Raw genomic sequence first — 22,493 nt, 5'->3', positions numbered from 1 at the left:
CACGTTGCAGATTTTCCTGCAGATCCGCAGCGTTTTTGACGCTGCGGATCTACAGCAGTTTTCCATGCGTTTAACAGTAGCATGTTAACCTATGGAAAACCAAATCCACTGTGCACATGTGGAAAAAAACGTGCGAGAACGCAGCATTGTTTTTTCCGCAGCATGTCAATTATTTTGGCGGATCTGCAGCGTTTCTGCACCCATAGACTTGCATTGATTCAGGCACATCCGCAGCAAAACCGCAGATGTACAAAAGATCTGCGGTTTGGTTGCGGGTGAAACGCTGCAGATCAGGAGGAGGGAGTGTGTGGGCGGTGACTGTGTGCGTGTATGTGTGTGCGGGCGGGGTCTTCAGGCTGTCCATGGGTCTGCCAATGCGTCTGCGAGCTGTCCGGGGTTTTGCAGGGCTGTCTGGTTGTATGCGGCGCTGTCCAGGGGTCTGCGGCTCTGTCCAGGGGTCTGCGGGGGTGGGTCTTTGGGGGGTTATGTGTGTGTGTGCAGGCATCATCCGATGGGACTACAAGTCCCATCGGGCTTTACCTGCTACAGTGGCAGTTATTGACACATTAGCCAATGATAGGACAGTAGGAGTCCTATCATCCGGCTAATGTGTTGAATGTAAAAAACAAAACACATACATAGACATACAGTACATACAACATATACAGGGGTTGGACCAAATAATGGAAACACCTGGAAACATCAACAAAAGTTAGTGTAATATGGTGTAGGTCCACCTTTTGCGACGATTACAGTCTCAATTCTCCGAGGTATGGATCCATACAAGGTGTGAATTGTTTCCATAGGAATTTTAGCCCACTCTGCAGTTAAAACACCCTCCAGTTCTTTGACGGCGGCGGAAATCGACGTCTAACTTGAATCTCTAAAATCGACCATAAATGCTCAATAATGTTGAGATTTGTGGGGGCCAGATGAGATGCTCAACTTCATTAGAATGTTCCTCGTGCCATGCTTTAACGATTCTAGCTGTATGAATTGGTGCATTATCATCCTGAAAGATGGCGTTCCCCTCCGGGAACAGTGCTTGAATCATTGGATGCACTTGGTCGCCCAAAATGCCTAAATAATCTCGGCTGTTAATTCTTCCATGAAGGGATATCATTGGCCCGGCAGATCTCCACGAAATAGCACCCCATCTGTCTCTTTCAATTGTGCCCTTTGGAATTCTCGCTCTGTGTGTAATAAACTCTCCTTCATTCATGACTTCTTCCTTTCTAATTCTCTTAATCTCCTGGCTCTAAGGGTACCGTCACACATTGAAATTTTCATCGCTGCGACGGCACGATTCGTGACGTCGCAGCGTCGTATAATCATCGCTCCAGCGTCGTAGACTGCGGTCACACGTTGCAATCACGGTGCTGGAGCGATGCCGAAGTCCCCGGGTAACCAGGGTAAACATCGGGTAACTAAGTGCAGGGCCGCGCTTAGTAACCCGATGTTTACCCTGGTTACCAGCGTAAACGTAAAAAAACAAACCGTACATACTCACCCGTCGGTGTCCTTCAGGTCCCTTGCCGTCTGGTTCCTGCTCTGAGTGCAGCCGTACAGTGAGAGGAGAGCGCAGCACCGCTGTGATCTGCTCTCACTTTCCGGCCGGCACTCAGAGCAGGAAGCAGACGTCAAGGGACCTGAAGGACACCGACGGGTGAGTATGTACGGTTTGTTTTTTTACGTTTACGCTTGTAACCAGGGTAAACATCGGGTTACTAAGCGCGGCCCTGCGCTTAGTTACCCGATGTTTACCCTGGTTACAAGCGAAGACATCGCTGGATCGCTGTCACACACAACGATCCAGCGATGTCAGCGGGTGATCAAGCGACGAAAGAAAGTTCCAAACGATCTGCTACGACGTACGATTCTCAGCAGGGTGTCTGATCGCAGTAGCGTGTCAGACACAGCGATATCGTAACGATATCGCTAGAACGTCATGAATCGTAACGTCGTAGCGATGGAAATTTCAATGTGTGACGGTACCCTTACTGAAACCTGGATCCAGCAGTCAGACACCACCGCTGCTGCTGCTCTTTCATATGGTGGACTACACTTTTCTCATACCCCAAGATCAGACAATAGAGCAGGTGGAGGCGTTGGTCTGCTCCTTTCACCCAAATGTACCTTCCAAGTTATCCCCCAAGTACCCTCACTTGTATTCCCTTCCTTTGAGGTCCATGCTGTCAGACTACGTCCCCTTCTCCATGCGAGTTGCGGTGGTGTATCGTCCTCCCGGCCCCTCTCATCAGTTCCTGGATAATTTTGCCACCTGGCTTCCACACTTTCTCTCCTGTGACACCCCCACCCTTATCATGGGTGATTTCAACATCCCCATTGCTTCTCCCCTCTCCCCATCTGTTTCTCACCTTTTATCTCTAACCTCCTCTTTCAGCCTCTAGCAGCATACTAACTCTCCAACGCATGAAGATGGAAACTCCCTTGACTTGGTTTTCTCCCGGCTTTGCTCACTGGATGATTTCACAAACTCCCCTCTCCCGCTCTCTGACCACAACCTTCTTTCATTCTCTATCAAGAACTGCCATCCCGCTCAGGTCACCACCACTTTCCACACTTATAGAAACATACAGGCCATTAACACCCAGACACTTATGAAGAACTTGCAGTCCTCATTGGCCCCAATCTTCTCCATCTCATGTCCTGATTCTGCTATGAAGCATTACAATGAAACCCTGCAAAGTGCCCTGGATGAAGCTGCACCTCCTATACATAGAACAACTCGGCACAGACGGCGACAACCGTGGCACACGCTGCAAACACGTTTCCTGCAGCGGTGCTCCAGGTGCGCCGAACTTCTGTGGAGAAAATCTAATCTACCCGAAGATTTCATCCATTATAAGTTCATGCTAAAAACATACAACTCTGCCCTTCACCTCTCCAAACAAACCTATTTCAACACCCTCATCACCTCGCTGTCCAATAACCCTAAACGTCTCTTCGACACTTTCCAGTCCCTACTCAACCCAAGAGAGCAGGCCCCAACCACGGATCTCCGCGCTGACGATCTGGCCAATTCAAAGAAAAAATTGACCACATTCGACAGGAAATCATCTCCCAATCTCTTCATACCATGCACTGTCCTCCCTCCCCCACTGCATTTAGTTCACTCTCTGACTTTGAACCAGTTACAGAAGAAGAAGTAAGCAGGCTCCTTGCATCTTCTCGCCCGACCACTTGCACCAGTGACCCCATTCCATCACATCTCCTCCAGTCGCTTTCCCCGACTATCACCTCTCACCTAACAAAAATATTCAACCTTTCCCTCACTTCCGGTATTTTTCCCTCCTCATTTAAGCATGCCATCATACATCCATTACTTAAAAAACCCTCCCTTGACCAAAATTGTGCCGCTAATTATAGACCTGTCTCTAATCTTCCCTTCATCTCTAAACTCCTCGAATGCCTGGTCCACTCCCGTCTTACCCGCTATCTCTCAGATAACTCTCTTCTCGACCCTCTTCAATCTAGCTTCCGCTCTTTACACTCGACTGAAACTGCCCTCACTAAAGTCTCTAATGACCTACTAACAGCTAAATCTAATGGTCACTACCCCATGCTAATTCTCTTGGATCTCTCCGCAGCATTCGATACTGTGGATCATCAGCTCCTCCTCACTATGCTCCGCTCCATCGGCCTCAAGGACACCGTTCTCTCCTGGTTCTCCTCCTATCTCTCTGACCAATCCTTCACTGTATGTTTTGCTGGTTCCTCCTCCTCTCACCTTCCCCTTACTGTTGGGGTTCCTCAAGGATCAGTCCTAGGCCCCCTCCTCTTCTCTTTGTATACTGCCCCTATTGGACAAACAATCAGTAGATTTGGTTTCCAGTACCATCTCTATGCTGACGACACCCAATTATACACCTCTTCTCCTGCTTTCACGCCGACCTTCTTAAAAAACACCAGTGATTGTCTTACCGCTGTCTCTAACATCATGTCCTCCCTCTATCTAAAACTGAACCTGTCAAAAACTGAACTCCTCGTGTTCTCTCCCTCTACTAACCTACCTTTGCCTGACATTGCCATCACCATGTGCGGTTCCACCATTACTCCAAAGCAACATGCCCGCTGCCTTGGGGTCATCCTTGATTCCGAGCTTTCATTCACCCCCCACATCCAATCACTGGCTCGCTCTTCCTATCTGCATCTCAAAAACATTTCTAGAATTCGCCCTTTTCTTACTTTCGACTCTGCAAAAACTCTTACTGTCTCACTTATTCATTCTCGTCTGGACTATTGTAACTCTCTACTAATCGGCCTCCCTCTTACCAAACTCTCCCCGCTCCAATCTGTCCTGAATGCTGCTGCCAGGATCATATTCCTCACCAACCGTTACACCGATGCCTCTACCTTGTGCCAGTCATTACACTGGCTACCCATCCACTCCAGAATCCAGTACAAAACTACTACCCTCATCCACAAAGCACTCCATGGCTCAGCACCACCCTACATCTCCTCTCTGGTCTCAGTCTACCACCCTACCCGTGCTCTCCGCTCCGCTAATGACCTCAGGTTGGCATCCTCAATAATCAGAACCTCCCATTCCCGTCTCCAAGACTTTACACGTGCTGCGCCGATTCTTTGGAATGCACTACCCAGGTTAATACGATTAATCCCCAATCCCCACAGTTTTAAGCGTGCCCTAAAAGCGCATTTGTTCAGACTGGCCTACCGCCTCAACGCATTAACCTAACTATCCCTGTGTGGCCTAAATAATAATAAATAAAGATAAACATAATCAGGTTCCTCGCATCATGTTCTCATTCACTTCATGCAGTTAATAGCCCTCTGTGTCTGTACTGCTACATACTTAGGCAGTTAACTGGTTCATGCAGCTTTACATGAACACCCGAGCCTCACACTATGGCTGGTCCAAATAACTAAAGCAATTGTTACCGTCCACCTCTCGTGTCTCCCCTTTTCCTCACAGTTTGTAAGCTTGCAAGCAGCAGGGCCCTCATTCCTCCTGGTATCTGTTTTGAACTGTGATTTCTGTTATGCTGTAATGTCTATTGTCTGTACAAGTCCCCTCTATAAGTTGTAAAGCGCTGCGGAATATGTTGGCGCTATATAAATAAAAATTATTATTATATTATTATCACAGAACCTCCACCATGTTTTACGGTTGGGAGAAGACAGTCTGGATGGAATGCTTCTTTCAGCTGTCTCCAAGCGTACACTTGGCCGGAGGTCGGAAAAGATGGTAAACGATGATTCGTCTGAGAATATCACATGTTTCCACTGCTCGAGGAACCAATTCTGGAGGTTTCTACACCACGCTAAACGCTTGGAAACATTTGTCTTTGAGAGCAGCGGTTTTCTAATTGCAGCTCTTCCATGGAATCCAGATTTGTGCAGCTCCCGACGAACAGTTCTCGTGGAAACTGGGTTCTGTAGGTGTTCATTGAGCTCAGCAGTGATTTTCAGAGCCGTGGTTTTGCGATCCTCTCTCACAATTCGCTTTAGAGTCCAACGGTCTCTCTCAGTCAACTTTGACTTTCGGCCTGACCTGTGTTTTGCTGCGGACATTTTTCCTTCTCTTTCAAACGCAGTCATTACTTTGGAGACAGCACCTCTTGACACGCCAAGCATTCAGGCACTTTCTGTTACACTAGCGCCTGCCATACGAGCACCAACAATTTGGCCTCTTTGAAAATCCGAGAGGTCTGCCATTGGTATCAGGTTCTCATCAATGTTCTTACAATTCTGCAAAACAAACAGTTAATTTACATACACATATCACTTAATACAAATATTCAACTACAAAACATTACCATATGTAACGGTTTGCATGTTTATAACATGTTCAAAGATTATGATGCCAAAAACGTTAGCTGTTTCCATTATTTGGTCCAACCCCCTTAACATACAACATACAGTACATACAACATACTGTACATAAAACATATAACATACAGTACATAAAACATATAACATACAACATACAGTACATACAACATACAGTACATAAAACATATAACATACAACATACAGTACATACAACATATACAACAGTACACAACATACAGTACATACAACATACAGAACATGCATTACATTTATTATTATTATTATTATTCATTTTTATAGCGCCATTTATTCCCTGGCGCTTTACATGTGAAATACGGGGCAAATATAGACAAATACATTAAACATGAGCAAAAACAAGGCACACGGGTACATAAGGAGGGAGGACCCTGCCCGCGAGGGCTCACAGTCTGCAGGGGATGGGTGATGATACACTAGGAGAGGGCAGAGCTGGTTGTGCGGCGGTTCAGTAGGTTCAGGATCACTGCAGGTTGTAGGCTTGTCGGAAGAGGTGAGTCTTCAGGTTCTTTTTGAAAGTTTCTATGGTAGGCGAGAGTCTGATGTGCTGGGGTAGAGAGTTCCAGAGTATGGGGGACGCATGGGAGAAGCCTTGGATGCGGTTGTGGGAAGAAGAGATGAGAGGGGAGTAGAGAAGGAGATCTTGAGAGGATCGGAGGTTGCCTGTTGGTAGGTACCGGGAGATCATGTCACAGATGTATGGAGGAGATAGGTTGTGGATGGCTTTGTAGGTCATTGTGAGGGTTTTGAACTGGAGTCTCTGGGCGATAGGAAGCCAGTGAAGGGCTTGGTATAGGGGAGAGGCTGGGGAATAGCGGGGAGACAGGTAGATTAGTCGAGCAGCAGAGTGTAGGATGGATTGGAGTGGTGCCAGAGTGCTAGAGGGGAGTCCAGAGAGTAGGAGGTTGCAGTAGTCGAGGCGGGAGATAAGGGCATGCACTAGTGTTTTTGTGGTGTCACGGTCAAGGAATGCGCGGATCCGGGAAATGTTTTTGAGTTTGAGGCGGCAGGAGGAGGCAAGGGCTTGGATATGTGGCTTGAAAGAGAGGGCAGAGTCGAGGATCACCCCGAGGCACCAGGCGTGTGGGACTGGGGAAAGTGAGCAGCCATTGACATTGATGGATAGGTCTGGTGGAGGGGTAGAGTGAGATGGGGGAAAGATGTTGAATTCTGTTTTGTCCATGTTCAATTGTAGAAAGCATAATTGTAAGAACATTGATGAGAACCTGATACCAATGGCAGACCTCTCGGATTTTCAAAGAGGCCAAATTGTAGAAAGTTGTATATGCAGTACAAGCAACATATAACATGCAACATGCAGTACATGCAACATAGAGTACATACTCGCCAATCACCTTGATCCCAAAGCCCTTGCTCACCAATAAAAAAATATTAAAATAATAAACCAACAATATACTCCCTGATCCTCAGATATCCAATTAATACGAGTGTCCCACGACGATCTCCGGTGGAGAGCTGCCACATCAGCTGATGCGACCGCTTTCCAGGGGCTCCGGCGATACAATGGCGGAAGGTATCCCTCCGCCGCTGTGAGAAATAGTTCCTACTCTCACTTGTGACACTGCTGTGTGGGAAAAGTCTCACGCAGCTTTGCCATAAAGTGAGATCCTGAACTAAGGTAACCTCTTCAGTGATGCACTGCAGGAGCCATTGTCTCCTGTCAGTGTGTTACTGGAGGCCCTATAGAGCCGTGACATCACCCGATGTCACTGTCCCCTATAGAACAGTGACATCACCCGATATCACTGTTCTATAGGGGAGATCGTCGAGGGACACTCGTTATTAATTGGACTACAGCAGAAAGAGAGTATACGATTGGTTTATTATTTTTACTTTTTTGCAGGCGATCGAGGGCGTCACAGGAATTAGGCATATTTGTAAGTATGGTGAAATTAAGAATATTAAAATACTTTTTTCTGGCTGTCTGTTTTTTTTTTTTTTTTACTCTTTCAGTACTTTCAGATCGGAGGTTGCGTGCAGGTAAGTACCGGGAGACGAGGTCACAGATGTATGGAGGCGACAAGTTGTGGATGGCTTTGTATGTCATGGTTAGGGTTTTGTACTGGAGTCTCTGGGCAATGGGGAGCCAGTGAAGGGATTGAAAGAGGGGAGAAGCTGGGGAATAGCGGGGGGACAGGTGGATTAGTCGGGCAGCGGAGTTTAGAATAGATTGGAGGGGTGCTAGAGTGTTCGAGGGGAGGCCACAGAGCAGGAGCTTGCAGTAGTCAAGGCGAGAGATAATGAGGGCATGGACTAGGGTTTTTGCAGATTCTTGGTTGAGGAATGTACGGATCCATGAAATATTTTTGAGTTCTAGTCGGCAGGAAGTGGAAAGGGCTTGGATATGTGGTTTGAAGGCGAGATCAGCATCAAGGATTACCCCGAGGCAGCGAGCTTGTGGGACTGGGGAGAGTGGGCAGCTGTTTACTGTAATGGATAGGTTCGTTGGGGGGGGGGGTTGCGTGAGATGGGGGAAAGATGATGAATTCTGTTTTGTCCATGTTAAGTTTCAGAAATCTAGCGGAGAAGAAGGTTGAAATAGTGGACAGACATTGAGGGATTCTGGTTAGTAGGGAGGTGATATCTGGTCCAGAGATGTAGATCTGTGTGTCATCAGCATAGAGGTGATACTGAAAACCGTGAGATTCTATGAGCTGTCCCAGGCCAAAGGTGTAAATGGAGAAGAGCAGGGGCTTGTGGGACTGAGGGTGAGGATGTGGTGTGTGAGTGGGAGACTCTGAATGTCCGGTCTGTTAGGTATGATGAGATCCAGGATAGGACCAAGTCTGTGATGCCAAGGGATGAGAGGGTCTGTAATAATAGGGAATGGTCCACTGTGTCAAAGGCAGCGGACAGGTCCAGGAGGAGGTGGACAGAGTAGTGTCGCTTGCTCTTGGCGGTTAAGAGGTCAATGGTGACCTTAGTTAGGGCAGTTTCAGTGGAGTGGTGTGACCGGAAGCCAGATTGTAAGCGATCGAAGAGGGAGCAAGAAGAGAGATGGGAGGACAGTTCAAGGTCGACGTGTTGTTCCAGTAGTTTGGAGGCATAGGGGAGAAGTGATATAGGGCGATAGCTAGATACAGAGGATGGGTCAAGAGAGGGCTTTTTGAGGATAGGTGTGATTGAGGCATGTTTAAAGCTTGAGGGGAAAACACCAGTTGTTAGTGATAGGTTGAAGAGATGGGTTAGGGTTTGGATGAAGACTGTGGCGAGGTTTGGGATGAAGTGGGATGGGATGGGGTCAAGTGCACAGGTGGTGAGATGCGATCTTGAGAGTAGAGTGGAGAGTTGATCTTCTGTAATGGTGGAGAAGTTGGTTTTGAAGGTGGAGGGCTGGGAAGTCGGGAGGAAGGGCTCTGGAGGTTGTTGACCAAAACTATCTCTGATGTTCTCAATCTTCCGCTTGAAAAATGAGGCAAAGTCTTCAGCTGAGATAAGTGGGGAGGGAGGAGGTGCTGGGGGACGGAGGAAAGAATTGAAGGTGTTGAATAACTGTTTAGGGTTGTGAGACAGGGAGGATATGAGAGATGAGAAGTAGGCTTGTTTAGCTGTGGCGAGTGTGGTCTTGAAAGTTGTGAGGGACTGTTTGAATGTGATGAAGTGCTCGTTGGAGCGGAATCTTTTCCATCTCCGCTCTGCAGCCCTGGAAGCTCGCCTCAGTTCTTTGGTCAGGCTGGTGTGCCAGGGCTGTCTGTTGATTTTGCGAGCTTTGGTATGTGTAAGTGGGGCAGCAGATTCCAAAGCTACAGCTATTGTGGTGTTATATAGAGCGGCAGCATCATCTGCATTGTGTAGGGAACTTATGTCTGTGAGAGGGAGGAGGGATTCAGAGAATGAGTGTAGGTCAAGGTGTTTAAGATTTCTGCGAGGGTGTGAAAGTTTGTGGGGTGGGGATTGTAGACATGGAGTGGAGAGGGAAGAGAATGTGAGAAGGTTGTGATCAGAGAGAGGAAGAGGTGAGTTAGAGAGGTTAGATAGGGAGTAGACACGGGGGAAGATGAGGTCCAGTGTGTAACCATCTTTGTGGGTGCTGCAGAAGACCATTAAGTGAGGCCGAAGGAGGAAGTGAAAATAGAAGTTTAGTGGCAGCTGAGAGGGAAGTGTCAATGGGGATGTTGAAGTCGCCCATGATGATAGTGGGGATGTCCGCGGAAAGGAAATGAAGTAGCCAGGTGGTTAAGTGGTCAAAGAAGGTGGTGCCTGGGCCTGGGGGTGGTAAATGACAGCCAGTTGGAGGTTGGAGGGGGAGAAGATGCGCACAGAGTGCACCTGAAAGGAAGGGAGGGTAACAGAGGGTGGCAGTGGCATTGGGGTGAAGGAGCAGTTATCTGACAGGAGAAAACCAACTCCTCGCCCATGTTTGCTGCTGGGGCGGGGTGTGTGAGAAAGGTGGAAGCCACCATATGAAAGTGCAGCAGGGGAGGCTGTGTCAGAAGGGGTGAGCCAGGTTTCGGTGATGGCGAGGAAGGAAAGTTTGGTAGCAACAAAAGATCATGGATGTAGGAAAGCTTGTTGCAGACAGCAAGTGTTCCATAGAGCTCCTGTTAGTGGGACCGGGGAAGCAGGGGCTGTGTGAATGGGTATAAGGTTAGAGAGGTTACGGAAGTTTGTGATAGAGCGTGGATAGGAGGTAGAAATGACTGTGGATGTGGTGAGGAGGGCCAGGATTTGGAGAGATATCACCAGCAGTGAGAAGGAGCAGAGAAAGTGTTAGCAGGTGGGAGCAGGAGAGGGCATGAGGTGGCTGTCTGTGTTTAGAGACAGAGGATTGTATGTTGAGGAACAGTTCTGAGGAGGAGGTGAGATGGATGGGGGAGGATTGAGGAAGAGATGAACAGTCCCTTACATGGTGTAGGGATTAGGGGAGTTAGCAGAAAGTGAAGGATTATAGGGGTGAGAGTGAAAACAAACAGAAACATTGTTTAGAGTGACTGGGCAGTTATCTTTAGTTCCCTTCTGGTTCAATTCTGGTTTTAATTCTACTGTAATCTTCACACTTCTAGGACACACTTATAGGAATCACACTGCAGACTAAAGTCTTTGCAGACTTGAGCTATGCAATATATCTGCCACAAAGTGCATTCAGGTGTGAACCAGAGAGGAGTGGTCTCTGTTCATCTTGGTCAGAGAATTAAGAGTGGACCAGATGCATATAATCAAGCCAAAGTAAACAAGGTCATAAATAGCACGGGTGGAGGGGGGGTTTGGGTGAAGCTGGGGTTGGTTGAGAGACATACCAAGTGGAAGATAGGAGTAGAGGCAAGTCTATGTGGAAAGATGGATGACACTACATGCACTTCATAGACAGACAGAGCAGGAGAGCTGAGTGGATCAACATACCATGTGAATGCTAGGTGCAGGGGCGAGTCTGTGTGAAAAGCTGGGTGATGTAGTATATGCACTTCATAGACAGAGAGCAGGAGCAGGAGAGCTGGGTGGATCAACATACCTGTAGGAAGAATATGCATGCTTGTTATCTATGTATCTATCTATCTATCTATCTATCCATCCATCTCATTCCTTCTATCTATTATCTATCTATATTTATGTCTATCTATTATCTATCATCTATCTATCTGTGTGCATAATGGAGTGTGGGTTGGACAAATGTAAAAGAGGAGGTTCGACAAGAAATTACATAACAAATCTTTTTTTTGTTCAATAATACATCTTTATTTAGCTTTCAAAAACAAATTAAAAACGCGCAAAAAACGCATCAAAAACGCACCTACGTTTTCTGCCAAGAGATGCAGATTCAGTGCAGAAAAATACATTGTGCACTGGATGCGTCGGTATTTGGCGGACCGTCGTTGCGAAAAAACGTTCAAGGGAATGTTTTTCGCACGTCGGGTCCTGCATTTCCGTCCGCGCTTGTGCTGTCGGAGCTCCGCCCCCTCCTCCCCGAGACTTTACAGTGGGCAGCGGACGCTTTCAAACACTGTGTCCGCTGCCCACGTTGTGGCGAATTTGCACGTCGTCGGTACGTCGGGCCGACTTTTAGCGACGGCCCTGTACCGACGGAAGTGTGAAAGAGGCCTAACTTTAGCCCCAACACTAACCCTAACTATAGCACTAACCCTAACCTGCCTTATCTGTTTTTTTTTACTTTATAACTAGATCGCTGACTGACACAGCTGTTGCCAGCAGCACTTGTAACACTATTTCTCCTCTAATCTCTCACTGACATCTGAGGAGAAACAGCGTTTTTATGAGGCAGATCGCCCGGGAAAGTTCATTGCTACAACACACTTTCATAGTGATTTGTCTCATTGGCTGGTGTGATGCTGATGTCATCAGGACCTGAACCAATCGGGTCTCGATAAGGTCGGGGGTCACAGTAAGGGTTGTGCTCCGGAATCCCATCATTATAGCTAGCGCCGATGTTTATCTATCGTTGGCGGTCACGAAGCATTTAAGTTAAGGGTACCATCATTTCTGTCCAGGCCTATTTCATGAGTTTTTTTTTTTTTTATTTCTGTGGAAGCATGGTTAAAAAGCAATGTCTGACTTTCATTTGTTCATTCTCATAGATTTTTGATTTATCATTATTTTTGTCAGATTCAAGTTATTTCTGTGACCATTGTGGGTTTTTCTGTCATTAAACCAGGGATACCAACAATTTTGACCACGTGTGTAGGAGGAATGAATATTTTGACTCCACAGCCACTTTCTGGAAATCAGCGCAAAGTGGATGTTGGAGAGTGAAAATTACAATTTGCCATTTTATTACCCAGCACATAGTGCCCAGATTGTGCTCCAGGAGACACACACTGAAATTAAGTGGATTCATCTCACTATATAATATTACTAAATACAGAGATCCTAACTGTTGTTTGAGCACACTGCAAGACTCAGAAGTGAGAGTGGAATTTGCTGGATTGGTTTATAGAAACTCTGTTACTTTTCAACAGCCTTTGAGCCACTAGTAGTGTGGGAACCTCTGTTTCTACATTGACAGATGATGGACCTGAGTGGGGACTTGGCTTTTTGTGAGATGAGAATAGGTATTATTTTCGCCTACATAACATTGATTGGTTTCTTATTATTCGATAGTTGGGAGGCAGAATGAACAAACAGTTGAACACCACGCACTACTGGCTCATCCAACAAGGTTTTCTATTAGACTGTGAACTGTCATTGTCTTGATGAATAATTAAAGGGAACCTGTCACCCCCGAAATGGAAGGCGAGCTAAGCCCACTGTCATCAGGAGCTTATCTACAGCACTCTGTAATGCTGTAGATAAGCCCCCGATGTTACCTGAAAGATAATAAAAAGAGGTTAGATTATACTCACCCAGGGGCGGTCCCGCTGCGGTGGGTGTCGCTGGTCCGGACCAGCGCCTCCTATCTTTATTCCATGACGTCCTTTTCTGGTCTTCACACCACGGCTCTGGCGCAGGCATACTTTGTCTGCCCTGTTAAGGGCAGAGCAAAGTACTGCAGTGCTCAGGCGCCAGGAAAGGTCAGAGAGGCCCAGCGCCTGCGCACTGCAGTACTTTGCTCTGCCCTAAACAGACAAAGTACACCTGCGCCGGAGCCGCGCTGTGAAGACCAGAAGAGGATGTCATGGAATGAAGATAGGTGGCGCCTGACCGGACCAGCGACGCCCTTCGGACGGGACCGCCCCTGGGTGAGTATAATCTATCCTCTTTTTATCATCTTTCAGATAACATCGGGAGCTTATCTACAGCATTACAGAATGCTGTAGATAAGCCCCTGATGACTGGGCTTGGCTCACCTTCCATTTTGGGGGTGACAGGTACCCTTTAAAGTTTTTTACATAGCTTGCCATTTTTATGGACAGTTTAAGTAGAAATGTTCAAAAATATAAAACTCAAGGATATTTTATAAAAAAAAATGTTTTTTTTTTGTCTTGGCAGATGACTGTACCAGGATATCAGAGGGACAACTGACATCTTCAATTTTTAAATCTGATAATCTTGAGATCCTACAAGATACAACTAAAGTGATTGCTGTTACTCCAGATATATCATCATCCATTCACAGCAAAGATCTGTCATCCGATCGTATGAAACAGGTCCCATCTTCTGATTCATTACTGACTACTAAGGAAAATCAAAATCACAAAGGAGGCATTAAAAAACAAACTGCTCCTAAAGCAAAGAAGTCATTTTCATGTTCAGAATGTGGGAAATGTTTTAACAAGAAATCAGATTTGGTTAATCACCGTAGAATTCACACAGGGAAGAAGCCTTTTTACTGTTCAGAATGTGGGAAATGTTTTAACCAGAAAGGGAATCTAGTTAGTCACCAGAGAACTCACACAGGGGAGATGCCTTTTTCCTGTTCAGAATGTGGGAAATGTTTTAACCAGAAAGGGAGTCTAGTTAGTCACCAGAGAACTCATACAGGGGAGATGCCTTTTTCCTGTTCAGAATGTGGGAAATGTTTTAACCAGAAAGGGAATCTAGTAAGTCACCAGAGAACTCATACAGGGGAGAAGCCCTTTTCCTGTTCAGAATGTGGGAAATGTTTTACCCACAAAGAGAAACTTGTTACACACCAAATAACTCACACAGGGGAGAAGCCTTTTTCCTGTTCAGAATGTGGGAAATGTTTTAACCGGAAAGGGAATCTAGTTAGTCACCAGAGAACTCATACAGGGGAGAAGCCCTTTTCCTGTTCAGAATGTGGGAAATGTTTTACCCGCAAAGAGAAACTTGTTACACACCAAATAACTCACACAGGGGAGAAGCCTTTTTCCTGTTCAGAATGTGGGAAATGTTTTAACCAGAAATCAGATTTGGTTAATCACCGTAGAATTCACACAGGGGAGAAGCCTTTTTCCTGTTCAGAATGTGGGAAATGTTTTAACCAGAAAGGGAGTCTAGTTAGTCACCAGAGAACTCATACAGGGGAGAAGCCCTTTTCTTGTTCAGAATGTGGGAAATGTTTTACCCACAAAGAGAAACTTGTTACACACCAAATAACTCACACAGGGGAGAAGCCTTTTTCCTGTTCAGAATGTGGGAAATGTTTTAACCGGAAAGGGAATCTAGTTAGTCACCAGAGAACTCATACAGGGGAGAAGCCCTTTTCTTGTTCAGAATGTGGGAAATGTTTTACCCACAAAGAGAAACTTGTTACACACCAAATAACTCACACAGGGGAGAAGCCTTTTTCCTGTTCAGAATGTGGGAAATGTTTTAACCAGAAAGGGAGTCTAGTTAGTCACCAGAGAACTCATACAGGGGAGATACCTTTTTCCTGTTCAGATTGTGGGAAATGTTTTAACCGTAAAGGGAATCTTGTTAGTCACCAGAGAACTCACACAAGGGAGAAGCCTTTTTCCTGTTCAGAATGTGGGAAATGTTTTAACCAGAAAGGGAGTCTAGTTAGTCACCAGAGAACTCATACAGGGGAGAAGCCCTTTTCTTGTTCAGAATGTGGGAAATGTTTTACCCACAAAGAGAAACTTGTTACACACCAAATAACTCACACAGGGGAGAAGCCTTTTTCCTGTTCAGAATGTGGGAAATGTTTTAACCGGAAAGGGAATCTAGTTAGTCACCAGAGAACTCATACAGGGGAGAAGCCCTTTTCTTGTTCAGAATGTGGGAAATGTTTTACCCACAAAGAGAAACTTGTTACACACCAAATAACTCACACAGGGGAGAAGCCTTTTTCCTGTTCAGAATGTGGGAAATGTTTTAACCAGAAAGGGAGTCTAGTTAGTCACCAGAGAACTCATACAGGGGAGATGCCTTTTTCCTGTTCAGAATGTGGGAAATGTTTTAACCAGAAAGGGAGTCTAGTTAGTCACCAGAGAACTCATACAGGGGAAATGCCTTTTTCCTGTTCAGAATGTGGGAAATGTTTTAAATGGAAACCGCTTCTTGTTAGACATCAGTGCAGTCACACAGAGGAGAACCCTTTTTCGTTTTCTTAATGTGGGAAATATTTTACTTGGAAATCAACTGGTAATAAACATCAGAGACGTCACATAGGGGAGAAGCCTTTTTTATATTCATAATATTGGAATAGTTTTAACCAAAACTTAATCTTCTTAAAGGGGTTGTCTCTTGTCATTCCTCGTGTTTGCTGACAAAAGGATAAAATTAAACGTTATTAATTCCAAATGTAAAACTATACCCATAATTCACCCCCTTAAGGTTAGTCAGTAGATGACTAATAGAAAAAACATGTACCCCACAGTTCAGTATATAGGGTGAGGTGACGTATATATGCAGCGCCCCAGAGTCCTGGTCATTGCAGTACTGTGGTTCCGCCGCTAAGGGGAGCTATGGTACGTCTGATGGCACTGAAGGAGTTCATCTGATCAGGTATCACAGACACCAATACATTTCACCGCCGGGCCTCCAGGGGGAGCTAAGGGTTCTATTTACTAGGCCACTCTCCACACACAGGTAAAACGGGGGGTCAGGCAGGAAGTTAGACAGAAAGCTGACTGGGTTGGAACCAGGCAACACCTTGTGGCAGAGGGTGTTGCGGGAGAAGATTCGGTAGGGTCTCTGTCAGGGGTGGGATCCTGACAGAGACTTGGTGACAAGAGCGAACGTAACGGGATCGCGCCTGCTCAGGATAGCGGCGGTGCCCAAGAAGGGATTGGAAGCGAGATAGATTGTGCTGAGTGAGAAACGAGATCATCGCAGAAGGAGAATACCAGTAGGGGTCGTGCACGCCGAAGGAAGTATTTCTACATACAGCTTCAGGCAATACTTCGAACCTACGGCAGGACAGTCAGTCTCAGGCGGGCTGTCTCACCTAAATCACCTATGCAGTCTTGGGGGGCAACTTGTGGAGAGGGGCAACTCTAGGGTCCCGGAAGAGCTCCGAGCCTACCCGTCAAACGGGTGCCGTCCTAACCGCAACATCAGGGAGGGACGGAAGATTAGCAGAAGATCATCTAATCGAGTTGTGAGGGAACTTAAGAAACAGACACAACAGTTGTGGGGACTTTCCGTAAGCACAGCAGGGAAGGACTACAACACATAGCGCTAGAAGGAAGGCACAGATTTCCACCTATTAAGAGAACTCTGGAGGTGCCATTGGACCGGTCGGACTTGCGCAGCCTGGTGATCCGGATTCCGGACTGAGGACCCAGAGATCTTCAGTAAAGAGGTAAAGAGACTGCAACCTGGTGTCCTCGTTATTTACTGCGACCTGCACCCCACAACTGCACCGCACCGCTACAGCCTCACCACTGCCATCATCTACCCATCACTACACCACTCTTAGTTACCGGACGTCCCCCACTGACCGGCAGGGCCACGGACCGGGTCTAGCCACCGTGACAACCCCAGAACAGAGACTCTCAGAGGCCCGGTGCCGGGTACCCCTCGGCCCTGCGGCGGTGTGGGGGCGCTCCATATATACACTCACTCTCCAAGCCTCTCATTTCTATGGGCTTCATCGTCCTCACCAAAGGCGACTCATCAGGAGACTATTTAATATTGACCTATATTGAAGCAAGACTAGACGAAAAAAAAACAAAATCAGGTATCATGTTATCCGAAACAGTCAGAAACCCAGCCACATATTGGCAGATCCCAGACCTCAAACTATACACTAAGTAAGTTTATAAGCCACTCCACTGTCAGGAATAGATAGTATGTGACAATACAGTATAATTCTTGTGTTTTTCTCCTATAGGGACTGCCCTAGTTTGGTAGTGTAACAGCTGTTAATTAGTAGTGCAGACAAATTGTCCTAGACTAAACTCCATTTTCAGACGGCCCAATATGTACCACTCAGGGAAACTTACCTGCTGCAAAGATCAATAGCAGCTTCTAACTAATGGCCATGCTGCGGTCTGTCAAGGAATACAATATCGTTATAAAGACTAGGGATGTGTGCAATCATAATGTCTGGAAGATCTGTGCCATTATTTAGTATGAATATGGAGATTATCTCTGAAAGTTCAGTGTTCCCTGAGCGGTATATACTGTATTGTCACATACTATCTATTCCTGACACTGGAGTGGTGTATAAACTTACAAAATATATAGTTTGAGGTCTGGGGTCTGCCAATATGTGGCTGGTTTTCTGACTGTTTCCGATAATATGATTTTAGTTTTTTTTTGTCTAGTCTCGCTTGAATATAGGTCAATATTAAATAGTGTCCTGATGAGTCGCCTTTGGTGAGGACGATGAAACCCGTAGAAATGAGAGGCTTGGAGAGTGAGTGTGTATACGTCACCTCACCCTATATACTGAACTGTGGGGTACATGTTTTTTCTATTAGTCACCTACTGACTAACCTTCAGGGGGTGAATTATGGGTATTTGTACATTTGGAATTAATAAAGTTTAGTTTTATCCTTTTGTCAGTGAATCTTCTAATCAAGGGATCATTTTATATATAATTATATCTTAGAATTTTTTTCTCAGTGAGCTCATTCCTCATGTTTGGCCTCATTAAAATAAAACCACTCATACTCCGCTGGCGGCCGGCTCCACTTCAGCGGTGTCGAGACTCCCTGTCCCGGGGCTTATGTGAGGTTGTTACATCACACGAGCCCTGCACTCACTGTTCCTTCCTTCGGACGTATTGAACATGAGCAGGAAGCCAGGGCCGCGGCTGCTCTCTGCCTCACGATGCTTGATTTGTCCGAAGGTGGGGACAGTGACGTCAGCGCTGATTGGGCACAGGGCTCACATGACGTAAAAACCTCAAAAGAGCCCCAAGAACACAAGCGCCAACACCAGTGAAACGGCGCCACCATGGGAGGTTTGTATGAGGATTTTTATTTTAACAGGACCAAACAGGAATGAGAAGGGCTTGTCCAACTAGTTGTCAACCTTTATAAACAGCAAAAATCCCACACAGGGAAAAGCCATTATTATACCTAGAGGGTGAGAAATGAATGACAGGAAAATCGTATTTTCCTCAGACTGCGAGAAACTGCCATTTTCTGATACCCGTCGCGTCTACACTTTTCATGATCTCGGGTTGGGTGAAGGCTTATTTTTTGTGTGCTGAGTTGATTTTTTTAATGATACCATTCTGGGGGTAATTTTTTTTTTATTGATAGATCGGGCAATTCTGAATGCGGTGATACCAATTATGTATATGTTTGATTTTTTTTTTAATTGTTTTATTTTGAATGGGGTGAAAGGGGGTGATGTGAACTTTTATATATTTTTCATTTTCTCTTCGCCACGACAGCACCCACTGAGAGAGGGGATCCGCCCCTAGGAACAGGAAACCCTACGGAGAGATAAAAGGGGCGGCCCCCCCCTCGCTCCCGCTGTTTGGTTTCCTGTTCCTACGGGAATCCACGGAGAGAAGAGGATACCCAGCCTGGATGCCGCATGCGCAGTTTACCTTAGAGGACGGCAAGGGCTCCAGAGCTGGAAGCAGCGTCGGGGGTCCTGGCTCAGTTTCCCCCCTCTGCTGGCAGACGCCGTGAGGCCAGGATGTGTGGTGGCTGGCTCACGGGACACCAGCCGGATTCGTCTGCGGGAGCAAACGCTGTGGTACGGTCAGTCGCGCCGTCCTCGGCGGGCGCATACACAGCATGGAGCCCCAGTGTATTCCCCCGGAAGTACAGGTAAGCTTCCGGGGTGATGGAGGAGGAGGACGGCGCCTGCGCTGACACCGGCGGCAGCGCAGGCGCATACAGTATGGCCGCAACCCGGAAGTGACTAGCGCTTCCGGGTACAACCGGAAGAAGATGGCGGCCCCCATATGAAAGGACGCCGGCGATGTCGCTCCGGCGTCCACTATGGATTCTGCGCAGGACGCTGTGATGTCTTCCTTAGAAGCCACCGCATCCACTCCACGCAGCCATGCCAGCACCAGCCGCTCTAAACAGAGCGGATCTTCTAGGAAAAGCAAGTCGGATCGAGCTATTCCTCAACCCGTGCCTCAGTCTCCTCCTCATCAGCCGGTACCTTCACAAACAGCTTCACTGGGTGAGTGTATATCTACCCTATCAGGCTGATTATTGTTCCCTCTCCCTCACACCCTAGGCCAAAAGGACTGAAAAAACGAAACACAGACAGTGTGCGTTATGTCTCCAGCCCCTTCCGGATAGTCACAAAAAGAGGCTTTGTAAACCGTGTATTGACTCTACCTTACGGGAAGAAGCCTCGGTTAAATCAGAAGACATTAAAGTCATGATCAGGGAGGAATTACGAGCCCTACATAGTTCTGACAAAGAGCCGCGTACTAAGGGAAAAAAGGGGTACGTTTCCCCAATATCTGACCAGTCGTCTGATAGAGAAAATGCAGACTCTGACATTTCCCGTGAATACGTTTCCTCAGATGAGGATCAAGATACATGCTTTCCCACCGATAGCATTGATAACCTGGTAAAGTCCGTTTGCAACACCATGGGCATTGAAGATTCTAAGGTCCCTAAAACGCAGCAGGATATAATGTTCGCTGGTATGTCAGAAAAGAAAAGGCCCTCCTTTCCTGTAATAGCAGCGGTAAAAGATCTAATCAAAAAAGAGTGGGAAAGCCAGGGGCAAAGGGGTTTACCACCAACCTCAAAAAGACGTTATCCCTTCAATGATGAAGAGTTCTCATTATGGTCAAAAGCCCCAAAGGTGGATGCAGCAGTGGCATCCACATCCAAAAAATCCTCACTGCCCGTGGAGGATTCGGGCTCATTACAAGACCCACTGGACCGTAAAACCGACTCTCTTTTAAAAAGAGCCTGGGAGTCATGTACGGGAGCCTTTAGGCCGGCAATATCGGCTACATGCACCGCCAGGTCCATGCTAGTCTGGCTGAATGACTTGGAGGAGGGACTAAAAAGCGGTCTCTAGAGACAGATTAATGTCCTCTAATACCCCTGATTAGAGGGGCTACAGCCTTCCTGGCGGACTCATCTGCTGACTCCATACGCTTGGCGGCTAAGTCAGCAGGCCTCACGAATGCAGCACGTAGAGCCCTGTGGCTTAAAGGATGGAAGGGTGATCCCCAGACAAAATCCAAATTGTGTGGCCTCCCATGTCAGGGTGAGTACCTGTTTGGTACTAAACTAGACGAGATCTTAACTAAAGCGGGAGAGAGGAAGAAGGGCTTCCCTAATGTTAATTACCTTCCATCCTATAGGAGAGCATTCCAGAAGCCCGTGTTTAATAGAAGGAAAGATTTTAAGAACCAAGACCGCTGGGCCACTAGAGACACCAAACAAAGGGGTGCATCCTTTGGGAAGCGCCCTTTCAAACCTGAGGACAAACCCCGTTAGAGCGGATCTACCTGTGGGAGGTAGATTATCCTCCTTCTCAGATAAATGGCGGCCGATAACATCAAATAGTTGGGCAAATGATCTTGTCACCTCCGGCTTAAAATTAAAATTTTCCAGAGTCCCTCCGGACTCATTTCTATTGACTTCATTAAAATCTCAATCACAACAGGAGGCATTGGAGCAGGAAGTAATGAGTCTTCTGTCCATGGGGGTTTTGGTGGAAGTTCCACTTCTTCAGGAGGGCAAAGGATTTTATTCCCCTTTATTTTTAATACCAAAACCGGATGGATCATTCAGAACCATTATAAACCTTAAAAAACACCTTCTTAGAAAATCAAACCTTTAAAATGGAGTCTATCCGATCCACCATAAAACTCCTGTTTCCCCATTGCTTTATGACGGTTCTGGACTTGAAAGATGCGTATTACCATCTACCAATTTTTAAAGAACATCAACAATATCTCCGCGTGGCGGTTGTGATGAAAGGATATATACGGCACTTTCAGTATACAGCAATGCCCTTTGGACTATCAATTGCTCCAAGGGTATTCACTAAACTAATGTCAGAGGTCATGTCATATCTAAGATTAAAAGACACCCTCATAATCCCATACCTAGACGACCTTCTAGTAGTAGGAAAATCCCCCTCACAATGTCAGCAAAGATTAAGTCACATGATTTCATCCTTGCAGAACTTAGGATGGTTAATAAATTGGGAAAAATCTAGGCTGATCCCAACAACTCGGCAAGTATTTTTGGGGATTATATTAGATTCTATAAGTCAAAGATGTTTTCTCCCAGAATCTAAACAGATAACAGTGAGGAATAAAGTTCAGTCTATACTAGATAAACCTATAATTTCCCTTCGGGAAGGCATGTCCTTACTTGGCTCCTTCACGTCATGTATCCCAGCGGTTCCATGGGCCCAGTTCCACTCGAGGTGCTTACAGTATGCAATTTTACATGAGGAGATAAAATTACAAGGGCGATTAGACGGTAAAATTTCCCTTTCTAGTGACGTAATCCAATCTCTAACCTGGTGGCTACAACCAGACCATCTAGTTAGCGGGGTTCCCTGGGAGGTTAAACCCTCAAACATAATATTTACGGATGCCAGCCCTCATGGTTGGGGGGCACACTTAGGGGACCAGGTTGTCCAGGGGCTGTGGTCGGTTACAGAATTAGACGACTCGTCTAATAAAAAAGAACTAAAAGCCATCTATCATGCCCTATGTGAATTCCTCCCACAGCTACACGGAACACATACCAGGGTACTCTCAGACAACATGACATCAGTGGCTTACGTCAATCATCAAGGAGGAACGAGATCAGGCACTCTCATGTCTATAACCGAAGACATCTTGACTATAGCCGAAAATCATCTTCTGTCCTTATCAGCGCTACATGTCCGAGGGATAGACAACTCAAAAGCAG

At 46.4% G+C, this 22,493-nt stretch overlaps 1 protein-coding gene across 1 annotated transcript in view; it reads left to right on the top strand.

The window, feature by feature from the left end:
* LOC143766926 (uncharacterized) overlaps nt 1-15,996 on the top strand; it is a 50,377-nt gene extending 34,381 nt beyond the window's left edge. Inside the window, exon 7 of the mRNA XM_077254934.1 lies at nt 13,756-15,996. Within this exon, the coding sequence (XP_077111049.1) occupies nt 13,756-15,785 (2,030 nt within the window). The 3' untranslated portion in view covers nt 15,786-15,996. The remainder of the gene's footprint in view (nt 1-13,755) is intronic.
* The last annotated feature ends 6,497 nt before the right edge of the window (nt 15,997-22,493 follow it).

The sequence above is a fragment of the Ranitomeya variabilis genome, chromosome 4 (genome assembly GCF_051348905.1).
Source record: "Ranitomeya variabilis isolate aRanVar5 chromosome 4, aRanVar5.hap1, whole genome shotgun sequence".
Taxonomy (NCBI): Eukaryota; Metazoa; Chordata; class Amphibia; order Anura; family Dendrobatidae; genus Ranitomeya; species Ranitomeya variabilis.
This window is presented reverse-complemented; position numbering and strand designations above follow the sequence as displayed.